A 13569-nucleotide genomic window follows, 5' to 3' on the forward strand; every position below is an offset into this window, starting at 1 on the left:
CAGCCAAATGGGCTCTTTAGTTGTTACATTATATATTATAATATTAGATTATTATTATTGATCTAGTAACATGCAAGATGCATTTTAATGCTGCAGCTGGCTGCAATAGAGCAAATTTGATTCATGTTTAGCATGAACCCGTACTCCCCAGAAGGTCTGGTGTCCACCCACCATAGTTTAAAAAGACCCTGTGGGAAACACTGGGATTTGGTGAATATATTTAGTATCAATCATCGGAACATTAACTAATATTTAAAGGTGACAGATGCATGTAGTGCGGTAAAAATGTACAATATGAATCCAAATGTAGTGGAGTAGAAGTATACAGTTGCATAAAGTGGAAATCCTCAAGTAAAGTACAGACGATGATGGCCTTAAGGCTTTGTATTTGATCTGTGGTAACCTGTCACATCCAAAAAGGAGCAAAGTTAAAAGTTAACCAAAAGGAGTTTGAGCCAGGATACCAGATGATCATTATCTAAATTACAATGACCTAAAAACACAAACCGAGTTGCTGTCCAATAAAAGAAAGATTACATCTTTAAAAAGCGACAACAACCCTTAAACTAATGTTTAACTCTTATTGCAGTAAACTGTACTTCAAAAAGGAGAATGAGTAATGTTCATTTGAAGTATACTGATATGAATACAGATATGAAAGGGCTGCATTGTACTGGCATAAAGCCTGCGGCTGTGATCAATTATTTGCATCCAATAACACAGAAAGCTGAAAATGAATTTAAGATTGTGGCTCACCTTAGTTGACCTTGATATCAATCTCCTGTTCCTGCGTTAAGGGCAGAGCGGGGCCGTGTGCAAATGTGAGTTATGCCTGTTATGACTTTGCTGAGGTACACAGTGTAACTTGTCTAAGTGAAAGTCCAGAGGAGGAGGAGGACATCTCCGAAGAGGGGGAAGCATTAGGGTAGAATGGAGGTATAAAGTAATGTACAATGCTATTGTGAAGTTAGTTGACTCTGGACAGTTCGGTTTACTTGTATACTTTGTGATGCAAATAAATCTGCGTGAACTGAAGAAAATCCAATCTCTATTGTGTTCTCTACCCACCTGGGTGTTCGTTAATGATTTCCTAATAGTGAGATCCTGTGGTGTCTCACCACGAGTCAGATAGATAACAGTTACTGAGCCAGTCGTCAGGTAAAGTCAAAGAATTGTCTCATTAACGCCAAAAAAAACCACCTTGTATGAGCTTCGATCTTCTCATTGAGACGTCATCGGTGAGACAGAGATGAGTTCTGTGCGGGAGGTTAACCCCACGGTGCTCCGGATCAGAGCCCCGACGAAACTGCAGAGTCTTGCTGCACGCATCAGAGAGGAGATTAAACAGGTAAATCAAAGGTGCGATACACCTTGAACTAATCTGATTCAATCAAAAGAAAAGTTATCTTTCAGGAGAAAGGTTGCAGTTTGTGTCTCTAACGAATAACTGAATCAGCAGTGGCGGAAGACAAATTCATGTCATTTCAGTAGCAACATCTCCATGTAAAAGCACATAACACGTATATTCTATACATGTTGTATTATTGGATTATTGTTGCAGTGTGAAAAGACCTACAGACACCGCCACACTTTTAATGGGTCATCTGTGATGATTGAGAGGGATTCTTTTTGTATGAGTCTATACATTGTTTACATTGTTAGACGAGAATTGATCCATGGTTCACAGACACAGAGAGGGTTTAGAGAGGCCTCAGGCTCTCAAAATGATGCCAAACTGCTTCTATTTGGATAGATTGAATAATATTATTGATAAAACAAGTGAAATATATAGTTATATAGTATATAAAAGTATAATGGAACAGGTTCCAAAATGACAAATCTGCTTGACCTCCCGCGACCTCTCTGACACAATAAACTCTACAACTTTTGTTTGCTTCACTTTATCAAAGCCAAATCTTTTTATACAGCCCTCTGACATGTTGTGCTATGATTTAGGAGAGTTTTTAGCTTATACCTGCATCATTAAAAAAAGATATTCATGCTTTCAGTGCTTGTTTTTCAGGCGAACCTGAAACTTTTCAATTTGAGCTGTGTGCCATCTTCATTCACTATTAACCAGTAACATATACATAATATTTTCACATATGAACACATCTCTCAAGTGTTACCTTTATTATAGCATCAAAATTGTTAAAATAGGCCTTGTAGTTACAAATTTGAAGTCTTTTAGGTATGGTAATGCAATTTTCGAGCAGAGGCCTACAAATAGGGGATGAAGACCCAGTGTCTTCGATATCTTCGATATTTATTTAGTTTTGGTCACACATTCACTGTGGAAAAAGAGTCATCAACTAATTAACATAAAGTATATGTGAGAATGATGAGTTGATTTACAACCTTATAACTAACCCGGACTGTTTTTTTTCAGGGAGGGCAGAAACCTTTCCAGCAGGTGATTGATGTCAGTTCAGGGGATCCCCACAGGGCAGGGATGGCACCCATCTCATTTGCTCGGCAGGTTCGTGTTTTATAATTTACCGCCGCGTGTGTGTATATCTACTTGCTGTACCTGCTTTCCTGACCCTCAAGGGGATCAGTGTGACAGCTACAAACTGAGAATGTCTATCATCCCAGGTCTTGGCGGTGTGTTTTTACCCCGAGCTCCTCAAAGACGAAAGCCTTCCTCTGGATGTCAAGCAGAGGGCACAGCAGCTTCTGGGGGTCTGCCGTGGAGGGAGTGTGGGTGAGAATGAATAGTATTTGTTTGTTGAAGACATTTGTCCCTTTGACTGGCACCTCTGCTTTAATCACTGATCTATCTACTTTGTGGATGCCAGGCTCATACTCTCTGACCTCCTGTGGGATACCATATGTCCTCAAAAGTGTTGCAGAGTTCATCACGGGGAGAGATGGTGGAGTGAGTTCCCACCCAGAGGATATAATTTTCTCTAACGGTTCCCAGAAGTCTTTGATGGTACAAAGAAAACACATTTTTTGGAGTAGGATTAGTAACGGTGTAACACACTGGATTGGCCATTACTTAAGTGAAATGTCCATTAATCATCTTAGGAACTGAGTCTACAGCCATGGTACCGTCAGCATGCGACCATCCTCACAATGGCAATGCTTATATGCCGATGTTTGCCATGTTCACAATCTTAGTTTAGTGTGTTAGCATGTGCTAATTAGCAGTAAATGCAAAATACAGATGGTCGATGGGAATATAGCTAGCTTTGCAGGTATTTTGTCAAACAAAGATATTGGATCAATTTCAATTATGATCTAATGATGGCACTACATGAAAAGTCAGAATAGACGTTTAAATATTAATTGACACAGAAAAAAAAAAGTAAAGTAAACAAAATAAGCTGAACACTCTTATCCTCAATGCAAAAAAGTACCGCCAATGTGGAATAAAATCATACATTTTTGCATGTTCCTTATTGTATTCTTATTCTTCTTGTTAGATGATTTTGCACCTGCTGGCCAGTGGGGAGGGGAAGACTCAGACAGGCGTTTTGACCCCGATGCCCTGCCCACACACCCTGCCAGCGCTGCTGGAGGACAATGGGTTGACTCTGGTGCCATACCAGCTGATGGAGGACCGAGGCTGGGCTGTAGACCTGGACGAGCTGCATCTAGCTTTGAAGAACGCTGGGGAGCTCTGCGAACCCAGAGCCATTTACATCAGCAACCCAGGAAACCCCACAGGTAAACTATACACACAGCAGCTACATTAACTAATATCCCCACTCTCATACTCACTATTATTTCTCCTTCTATAGGTCATGTGCAAGACAGGAAAACAATAGAGGAAGTGATTCGATTTGCCGCAACCGAGGGCCTCGTTTTGTTGGCTGATGAGGTGATTGCAAGCTACATGAGGAAACTGGGATCTAAAAGTTGTTCAAAAACAAGCTTCCCTTTTTTAATGTCTTCTTGAACCTTCTAGGTGTACCAGGACAGTGTGTACGGACTGGAGAAAGAGTTTATTTCCTATAAGAGAGTCCTGTCTGACATGGGGAAAGAGTACTCAGAGACAGTGGAGTTGATATCTTTCCACTCTTTATCCAACGCCTTGATGGGAGAGTGAGTATCACTGATGTTCTAACTCGCTCAGGCTAAGCCCTCTACTGTACTCCATGGGTAACTTTTCAATAGCGGTCGCTCGATATACTACATCACTTGCTCTGAACGTCACTGCAAGAACATATCTGTGGTTTGCACAAAGGCACAATGTCAAATTCTTTCCAGGCGACTGGGCCGATGTGACACTACGTTGGCTGTGTTGGGGTCAGCGATGGGTCTAGCCTTTGCTATACATAGATCCCCAAAAAATGTTTTGAATGTTTTTTCAAGCTGAACTCAAATTGACTGTCAGAGGCGTGTTTGGATAGGAACAGACAGATTTGCTCTTGGTGGATTAAGGTGAATACAATGCCTTGCAAGTTGAACTACAGCATGGTTACTGATTATACGGTTATGTTTAGCCAAATCAACTGGTTAAGATTATGGAAACACCGAAGCCTGGGTGAGGCCTATACACCAAGAAAGTCAACATAAACTGAGACATTCTTTCCCTACCTTAAGCAAAATGCCTGGTGTCAATGAGGTCAGGTGACTGTAGACCCATTGTACTTGTTGTGCTCATCCATGTGTTTAGGTGTGGTCTGAGAGGAGGCTATCAGGAGGTAATTAACATGGACCCAGCAGTGAAAACGCATTTAAAAGATATGCAGGCCCCTTCCAGCCCTGCAGTTATACCACAGCTTGCTCTTGAGGTCATGGTCAATCCACCCACTCCTGGAGATCCTTCCTATGAAACATACTCACAGGTAAGGGAAACATGTCATCAAAAAGAATTACTGGCAACACAGTCTCTTACAAAAAACTGCTTGATACTGTACATAAATGCACCAGAATAATAACTATATATTTATACTTTAATGTTAGCCAAAAAAGGAACAGTACCCAGTCCTGTACCCTATTTTAAAAACCGGAAAAGGTATTTTATTAATATTTATTAAACTGTGTCACCTTAACAAGGGGCAGTAAATGCAGATACATGTTGCTTCATGGATCTTCCTCCATGCCGCCAGCGCCCAAAGGCTCATTCAATTGGATTCTTTTTTGTTAACACCCCAGAGGGCCGGAATAGTCATCAAACATTTTAAACTGTTTTATAAAAGAGAAAAGAAAGGAATTTGATTCCGATTTTAATGTAAAAATATTCCGATACAGATTTTTTTTTTTTTTATAATACGGTTATTATAATAATATGATAAGATAGAGGAACAATTGACACAAGGACACAGGATTAAAACTGGCAAAATGTATTTTTCCATTTCACTGGTTAACTTTGCACCAACTCCACCAACTGTCTTTTAGCTGCTTTAATATGTTCACCAGCTAGTCACTAACTTTGTCTGTTTGCTGCTGAGCAGCCATTGTACAATGAATGTCAGTAAAGCTGCGCGGGAAAATGAGCAGAAAGGTGCCAAGACGCTCTGTACTGTTGGGTTAAAATACTCCTTTCAATACAGTTGTTGTTAAATATGAATTAATACAACTTTGAGTTACTGTCAATGGAGTTGTTTTAGGGGACCACCCAGGCCTAGCTTGTCCTTTTTTCTCAATTGAAGGAGATTCTTCACTCTCAGAGGACTCTGTCCCAGAATGCCCAGCGTGCTTGTGAGTTCCTTAACGATCTACCAGGGATGAACTGCCAACCAGCGATGGGGGGCGTCTCTCTTTATCCCTATCTGAATTTACCACCTAAGATGTTAAACGAGGCTAAGGTGAGTAAAAACAACAAAATAATGCTTTAAATCTTTAAATTCTTAAATGTTTTCTGATGTTGTTTACATAAGTAATATGTGTTAAGAAACAGGCAATACACTGATTAAAAAAGCAAAACAATTGATGATTTATTTCATTCTTTATTTCTAAAGTCACAGTTATCACTGGTAAAAGGAAACATCATTTAATATTAACTAGTGTTGTGCATAAGATCCCATATTAAGCATGGAAAAGCTGTAATTTTAGCAGTAATTTGAATGAGGCACTGTTTTTAACCTCAGATGTTAGGAGTGGAGCCAGATGTGCTTTACTGCCAGAGGTTACTGGAGGAGGAAGGTGTGTGTTTGGGTGCCGGCTGTGAGAATGGGCAAAAAGATCCAAACTACCACATTAGGTAAGAAAAACAGCAGCTTGTGTGAGTGGGAGTTATTTTAGTTTCAGACCATCAGAGTGAGGACATTTTTGAAAAGAGAGGACACTGAATTTTTTGTTTGAAAGTAGTAGACATCTTGTAAACAAGGACATTTTTGGAATGTGATTGATTTGTGATGATCAGCGTCGTTGATTATATGACTTATTATTAAAACCTATTCCATAACTGCTGACTTAATAACTGTTGCTATCTGACTAATGCTGAGACACCACAAGATCTCACTATCAGGAACTCAGTAACGAACCCCCGCAGAACACAAGAGAGATTGGATCTTCTTCACTCCATGTAGGTTTATTTGTATCACACAGATAGCAAACCGACAGCAAACCGAGTTGTTCCAGGATCAACTGACTTCACAATGAAAATTTACATCATTTTATACCCTCACTGCCCCAGGCTTGGTAACTTATTGGTCCCCAGACACGCTCACTGAGATGAGTTGTAGGAAATGTGTCTGTGAATGTGCTGGGAGCCCAGGACTCTCGTCTCCTAACGGATCCCTTGGTTGCCATACATCACATCCCTCTGTGTGCTTTATTTTCTGATTTCCTCTATACCCGTCATCAGTGGACGCTCCACTAATTGTGGCCTGACAGTTCCCTTTCTTATACCACCCGGCTCGGCATCCTGTTTTCCCATGCACACAATTTTTCTTTACCTGCGTATTAAAGGTTACAAGTTTGATTATGATGATTATACGTTGATATATTTCAAGACACACACACATTTTCCTTCTATAGTGAGCATCATTTTTAATTCAAAGGACAGAAAGAGATTTCTGGAAAGTGACAGCCCTTTGATATTTTTTATTAAAGAGCCTTTGCACACCTTTATCTTTTTTATTCATTTATTTTGTTTCTATTTTCGTATGGTGAGGTTACAATTGTGAAACAGTGTTACCACCTGTATTCAGAGCTGCTGGACAACTAAAGGCATTTTAACAAACAAAAGTTCAGAAAAACAGTATGTAACGTAAAACAGAGTCAATTTGCTGCTTATTTTAAGACATTACATTTTAAAACAAAATAACTTGGCTTTGTGTGTGTGTGTGTATCAAGACTGGTGTGCTAAAAGTACCTAAGTAGTGTCTACCTTCTGACACGTGCACGTGTTAATACTCTGTTTTGTGTGGTACTTTCCCTCACAGGCTGTGTGTTTTGGCTCCTCCTGCCACCCTGGAGGAGATCTTGGCAAGACTTTGTTCTTTCCACCTGCGCCTGCTGGACACATTTCCCTGATGGAGGTGTCAAGGACACAGAATTTGGAGAAAAACACCAAAGCATGGTTCTCTTGCAAATCTTTTAAATTGACAGTCAGTAAAATTAATAACTCATCCTGCAAAGAATAAAATAAATATTGATACTAAATAATAACTTTTGAAACGGAAGATTCAAGCCATCCAATGACGCTTTTTGAGTTTTCCAAAGACTTCTGCAGCCGTTAGCATCTTATTAACTAACAAACAAAAATTGGAGTGCAACAGACAAAATCAATAAAGGATCTTTGAAGTATTCATGAGGTTTGATTTCATTTGATTTTACCTTATTATCAATATATTTTTCTGATATGTGTCTTGCGTCCCAAGGCCTACAATGCTTCACATCCACAACAAAACACAAGATTTAACCAAACAACAAAATGTAGTCCTACTAACACGCAGTATATTAGAGTATTAAAGTATTCAGATTTACTTAAAGGGACAGTATGTATCATTTCGGGGGCATCTATTGCAGAAAAATAATATAATACTTTATGTGTATAATCTCCTGAAACTAAGAATCATTGTGGTTGTGGTAGCCTAAAATGAGCCCTTCATATCTACACAGGGAGCGGGTCCTCTTCACAGACTCCGCCGTGTTGCATCGCCATGTTTCTTCAGAAGCCCAGAACAGACAAACTAAACACTGGCCCTAGAGAGCGCCTTTCACCTTTCTATGTTACCTGAAGGCCACAGTAGCTCTGCGACGCTTCATGAAACTGTAGTGACTAGTACTAATACCACACTATGAAAATATTTCAAATAAAAGTCCTGCATTCAGAACCTTACTTCAGTAAAAGTATGTAAGTATTGTCAGCAGGATGAACTTAAAGTAGTTTCATCTCCAGCATACATCATATTCTACAGGGTCAGCATATGTTCGTAGTGTTCACTGTCCTGTGGAAACCATGCATCTCTAAAAAGTTTACTTTTCATGAGCTCCGATAAACAGCCCTGTTTTCCGTTTTGTAAAGTTGCATTTCCCAGCTGATCCAAGAGGCTTTTCAAATCATTCATTTAGCTTAAGAAGAAAGGAGAATTTTCTCAACACATGAATGGCATTTGCATTCACATTGCCAAATTTTGGGATATATGGTTTTCACTGGACAGGAAGAGAATTAAAAAAATATTTTTGAAAAGTAACTAATATAAATGTAGTGGAGTAAAACACACATTATTTGTGTCTGAGATGTAGTGGATTAAGTAATGAAGTTGCATAAACTTCTGGCTCTGGAGGGTTTATGTAAGGACGAGTGAAACAGATGCAGCAGGGAACACAGATTCCCAGGCCAAAGACTGAACTGTGTGTGTGTGTGTATTCGTGTGTATTTGTGTCTGATAGCTATTCCATTTTGAGATTATAAAAGCCATACGACACACTGACAGTCCACTCTGAGGAATCATGATGACACTGGCGCTTGTCCTGCTGCTCGCTGCCTGCGGTAAGTCTTGTCTGTCTGATATAAAGAGGGGCATCTCTTCTTCTTGCAGGGTTAGAGTCAAAGGATGAGTCTAGATTTGTTCTGTATTTGTCTTATCCTCATTATATCCCATGATAACAATGTGTTTGTCAGAAAGCTGACGTCTTTCACACCACAACAATACCTTTCAATATGAAACTTGCTGCAGCAAAATACTATTTGTTTCCCCCCCTAAAGTTGGCACAGAAAAAGCGACCCAATCACAGAGAACTGTGCATAGTGCTGAGGTCATAGTCGGGGTTACAGACGGTGTTACAGCTTTCAGTATCAGAGCAGAGTTGTATCAGGCTTTGTAACCTCCAGTTCTTTCTGTGGCGCAGCTCACGGGTGTGGCACACCCACCTATGAGCCCTCTGTGAGCCGTGTTGTGAACGGGGAAGATGCTCGACCCTACAGCTGGCCCTGGCAGGTGAGTTAATATTAATCATTAAAAGTCAACATTGTGAGAGGTTTAGGGAGCAAGTTACTTGGTGGAACTGCTGAGAACTCACAGACATCAAGGAGCACTGCTTTCTTTTTTTATAAGAGGTTACAAGCCAAAAAGGTTTGAAACCACTGGTTTCATCTTCATCATCACTAGTGACTAGTTGATAAATGTAATGGAGAAGAAAAAGGGGAAGTGGAAAAAGAGTGGAAGTAAAGTAGCAGCATTTGGGAATACTCTAGTAACGTATCTCAAACTTGTACTTAAGTACAGTACTTGAGTTAATGTATTTAGTTACTTTCCACCACTGCAGTGTATGACTCTGCTGCTCTATTCTCAGATCTCTCTGCAGTATCTCAGCGGCTCTACGTACCATCACACCTGCGGAGGCACCCTGCTCGCTCCCAACTGGGTCATGACTGCTGGTCACTGCATCGGGTAGATCACAGTTTACTCTATTTTATCTCATGATGTTAGATGACGGTTACATCTAAAGTTTGTCTTTATACACATATATCTCTCTCTGTGTGTCAGATCGCGTACCTACCGTGTGGTAATGGGCGAGTATGACCTCACCAAAGGGGAGAGCTATGAGCAGATTAGAAGTGTGGAGAAGATCGTGGTTCACCCTCGCTGGAATGGTAACTGCTTGTCTTGTGGGTGAGTGAATACGTCTCCTTCATACAACAGTTTTCAACTCATGTTTCAAATAAAAACAAATAGCTGTCCAGTATATAGTTTTACACCAGGACAGTGACATTTCACTCACCCATTTAAAGCTGCAGTAACACATTTTTTGGCCTTGGGGCAGATGGTTGGATGGCTTGTAAAGGTTTTGGTAACCTTTTCTAAAATGCATAATATAACTTATTGAGCTATTAACTTGAGACATTTCCCTTTCCTGTGTTTGGGGAAAAAGGTTTTCAAGTTCATGATATTCATTTCTGTATCACATGTTGGAGTTCTTTCCTTCCATGATTTCCAACATGCTTTTTTGTTGTTGTTGTGTTCAGTAATGACATTGCGATGATCAAACTGGCCTCGCCTGTCGCTCTGAACGACAAGGTGCAGCCCTCCTGTGTGCCGGTGAGCGGAGAGGTCGCTCCTCACGACGACCCTTGCTACATCACTGGCTGGGGAAGAATCTACAGTGAGTGTTTGAAAAATCCTGTTCTTTTAATTTAAAGGGGATTTTTTATGCAGCGGAGTGCCGTCTATTCACACTTCTTAAAAATATTTGCCGTTAATGCCTTGTAATGATAATATCAGCAGAGGATAAACTGAACACTATACCTCTGTCAAATGACACTATAAGTAAGCGAATTGAAGACATGTCGGATGACATCAAACAACAGACCACAGCTCGAATTTAGGCAAGTGGTCATTTTGCATTACAAATCTACATCTACAGACATAAACAAACAAAGCAGTTTTACTCGTTGACGTGAAACATGTGTGGGACGGGGACTTACAGGAACAATTTCTCTGCACAAGAGCGCTCCCTACTACTACGACTGCAGAGGACATTTTCAGCTCGGGTACAAACCGCACCATCTTTTCATTAAATACATTTGAGAAGTTGAAAATTTTCCTCGATTTGGGTCGCAGCTTGTCATGAAGGGGTGACGGTGGGTCCCGCAGACAGACCAGTTGAGAACCACTGCTTTAAAGGAATAGTTGGACATTTTGGGAATTGGGATTATTTGCTTTTTTGCAGAGAGATACACGCGAAGATCACAAATAATAAACACCATAACATTATTGAAACTATAAAAGTTCTGATGATGTGCGGAGGACGTTTTAGTTTTTTTGTTGGCTCCCCCTGTCATCTCAGCATTACACAGTCACTTTAGAACCATGAAGCTAATGTGATGGTGTCTCCTCAAGCGTCATGTGACACCACCTGACGATGCTCTGCATTCTTAATCTTTATTCCTGCAGGTGGGGGTCCCATTGCCTCCAAGCTCCAGCAGGCTCTCCTTCCTGTGGTGGGCCACAGCATCTGCAGCAGCAGCGGCTGGTGGGGGAGCACTGTGAAACCCACAATGATCTGCGGTGGCGGTGACCTCCGCTCTGGCTGCCATGTATGCACCGCTCCCTTCATCCCAACGCGATAACAACTGCAGATTCACTCTGTGTCAGTCTGATGCCTGCACTTGTCTTCTGTCTGTCTCCTCAGGGTGATTCAGGAGGCCCTCTGAACTGCAGGGGCGGCGATGGCAGGTGGTACGTGCAGGGCGTGACCAGCTTCGTCTCCTCTCGAGGATGCAACACCCCCATGAAGCCCACAGTGTTCACTCGCACCTCTTCCTTCACCGAGTGGATCAGTGACGTGAGTTTCCTTCAGAGAAAAAGCAGTTTCTTGTGACCTATGTCATTTACAGAGACGTGTTTCAAAGTGGTGGGTCACCATGAACCTCAAGGACAGCCTCTACTAGAGATGAACAATGTTCTTTCAAATATATAGTCCTTTATTTGGAAAGTTTATTTTTGGGCTTATGCAAAGAATTAAATAAAAAAAAAATCTCCTGCTAGTTCGAAACTTAACTTCAGATAAATGCAATTCAACAACTTTATATTGATTTGACAATGAGCTCCAGAGGTAGATCCTAGATGACTTAAGTTTAGAAACCGAGGTGAGTGAGCACACACCAGTTTATAGTGATTGCACATCATTGGGAAGTTAGCAGAAGCAATATTTATTAATCAAAATAGAGTGTTGATATTGTTTGTGGGGATTTGTGGACTTGCAGAGGCAAACTTGTCTGTTTGTTTTTTACTTTTTTTTTTTTCTTATCTTTCAGACTATGCTGCAGCACTGAAGACCTGGGGCCTTTAAATATCCTCTAAGCAGTGTATTTTGTTCATGATGGAAAGGTGTCATTTAAATTGAAAGCATACTCAAAACTCAATATTAATGTGTTGGTGTCAATTTGTGAAATTTGGATGGCAGAGGTATTTTGAAATTTAAATTCGCATTTGAACGGCACAGGTTATGCAGCATTTCCTAAGTATGTTGATACCTGTACAGATTAAGCATTGCACCCTAACTTCATAACTTTGGCAACTTCAGGGTAAACTCGTCCTTGTTGTTTTGGACGTGGGACTGTGGGTCAGCTTCGTCTCGTTCATCACAGGAAGTTCTGTTGAGGCAAAAAAAAACACAAAAGAGCGTGGTTGACGTTAACTTGACTAACAAACAAACAAGACATGTGAGTCACTAACACCCTATTGACTCACGTTTTTTACTTGTAGTTTCACACAGGACACAAACAGAGGTCTGTTGGACGCTTGTCCTGTGTTTGTTTGACTCAAGTGATGTCACTTGAGGACAGTTATCAGACTTCACAGCTCCATCTGGAGGGACAAAAGGCTCTAGACCAGGGGTCTTCAACATTTTCCAGGCCAAGGACCCCCAAACTGATAGAGAGATGGAGCAGGGACCCCCGACTATCTATATTGTATAAAATAGTGTTTTATATTAAATGGGCCTAGTACCGTGTATACCTCTTTATTGTGCGTTCAATACTAAGCTATTCAAATAATACACAGGATCATACTGTATATTCATGTTGTTATTTTAAACATGTGCAAGGTACAGTGAGTAGGGAGGCCGTGCCACTGCCATTCATAAACATACCTTGTCAGCTGATACCAATGCCAATATCAACATTGTCTGTCAATTGCATGATAATCATGCACACAAGCTATTCAAATTGATGTTTTCATTTTAAACATAAATGTGGAAACGAAAATGAGTGATGGTCTATAAGCATACCTGTTATCTTGCATACAATACTGAACTATTGCAATAATGGACACATTCATGTTTAGAGAAAAAAAAATTACATTTTTATTTTAATTTTAAATTGTCTAATCAACCAAAAATTTTGCGGACTCCCTGCAGTACCTCCGCGGCCCCCCTGTTGAAGACCTCTGCTCTGGACAACTCTTTTTCACATATGCTGTAGGTCGAGGACTCTCAAACACCTGGATACAGTCTCTGACGTCTAAACTATGGAGCTTTAACTCTGTGGCAGTGCAGAGTACTGTTGGAACTGGAGTTATTTTCAGTGGGTGACCACAAGGTGTCAGTGGTAGCTCGATACTGGCTCTGTTTCCTGATGAGAGAGGAGGAGGCAACACTGTTATGGACTTGCATGTGCCATCAACACAAAGAGAAACAGCATTTCATTCAGATTCGTGTACTTTT

At 40.6% G+C, this 13569-nt stretch overlaps 2 protein-coding genes across 3 annotated transcripts; both read left to right on the forward strand.

Annotated features, from left to right (window-relative positions):
• Window positions 1–880: 880 nt before the first annotated feature.
• LOC116395688 (alanine aminotransferase 2-like) lies at window positions 881–7705 on the forward strand. Of its 2 annotated transcripts, XM_031869755.1 has the most exons (11): window positions 881–1348; window positions 2390–2479; window positions 2596–2704; window positions 2799–2935; window positions 3429–3672; window positions 3747–3826; window positions 3914–4050; window positions 4625–4796; window positions 5604–5759; window positions 6042–6154; window positions 7341–7705. In XM_031869755.1, the coding sequence occupies exons 1-11, from the start codon at window positions 1250–1252 to the stop codon at window positions 7429–7431; spliced, it is 1428 nt and encodes a 475-aa protein (XP_031725615.1). In that variant the 5' UTR covers window positions 881–1249; the 3' UTR covers window positions 7432–7705. The 2 variants fall into 2 exon arrangements, with proteins under 2 accessions (XP_031725615.1, XP_031725616.1); XM_031869756.1 differs by lacking the exon at window positions 2799–2935 and having other exon boundaries at window positions 1261–1348.
• Window positions 7706–8791: 1086 nt separating this feature from the next.
• Window positions 8792–12268, forward strand: LOC116395690 (proproteinase E-like). Its single transcript, XM_031869757.1, has 8 exons — window positions 8792–8893; window positions 9253–9341; window positions 9697–9794; window positions 9891–10016; window positions 10370–10506; window positions 11298–11440; window positions 11536–11688; window positions 12161–12268. The coding sequence occupies exons 1-8, from the start codon at window positions 8854–8856 to the stop codon at window positions 12176–12178; spliced, it is 804 nt and encodes a 267-aa protein (XP_031725617.1). The 5' UTR covers window positions 8792–8853; the 3' UTR covers window positions 12179–12268.
• Window positions 12269–13569: the final 1301 nt, after the last annotated feature.

This window comes from Anarrhichthys ocellatus, unplaced genomic scaffold, assembly GCF_004355925.1.
Source record: "Anarrhichthys ocellatus isolate YVR2014 unplaced genomic scaffold, GSC_Weel_1.0 scaffold48, whole genome shotgun sequence".
In the NCBI taxonomy this organism is placed as follows: domain Eukaryota; kingdom Metazoa; phylum Chordata; class Actinopteri; order Perciformes; family Anarhichadidae; genus Anarrhichthys; species Anarrhichthys ocellatus.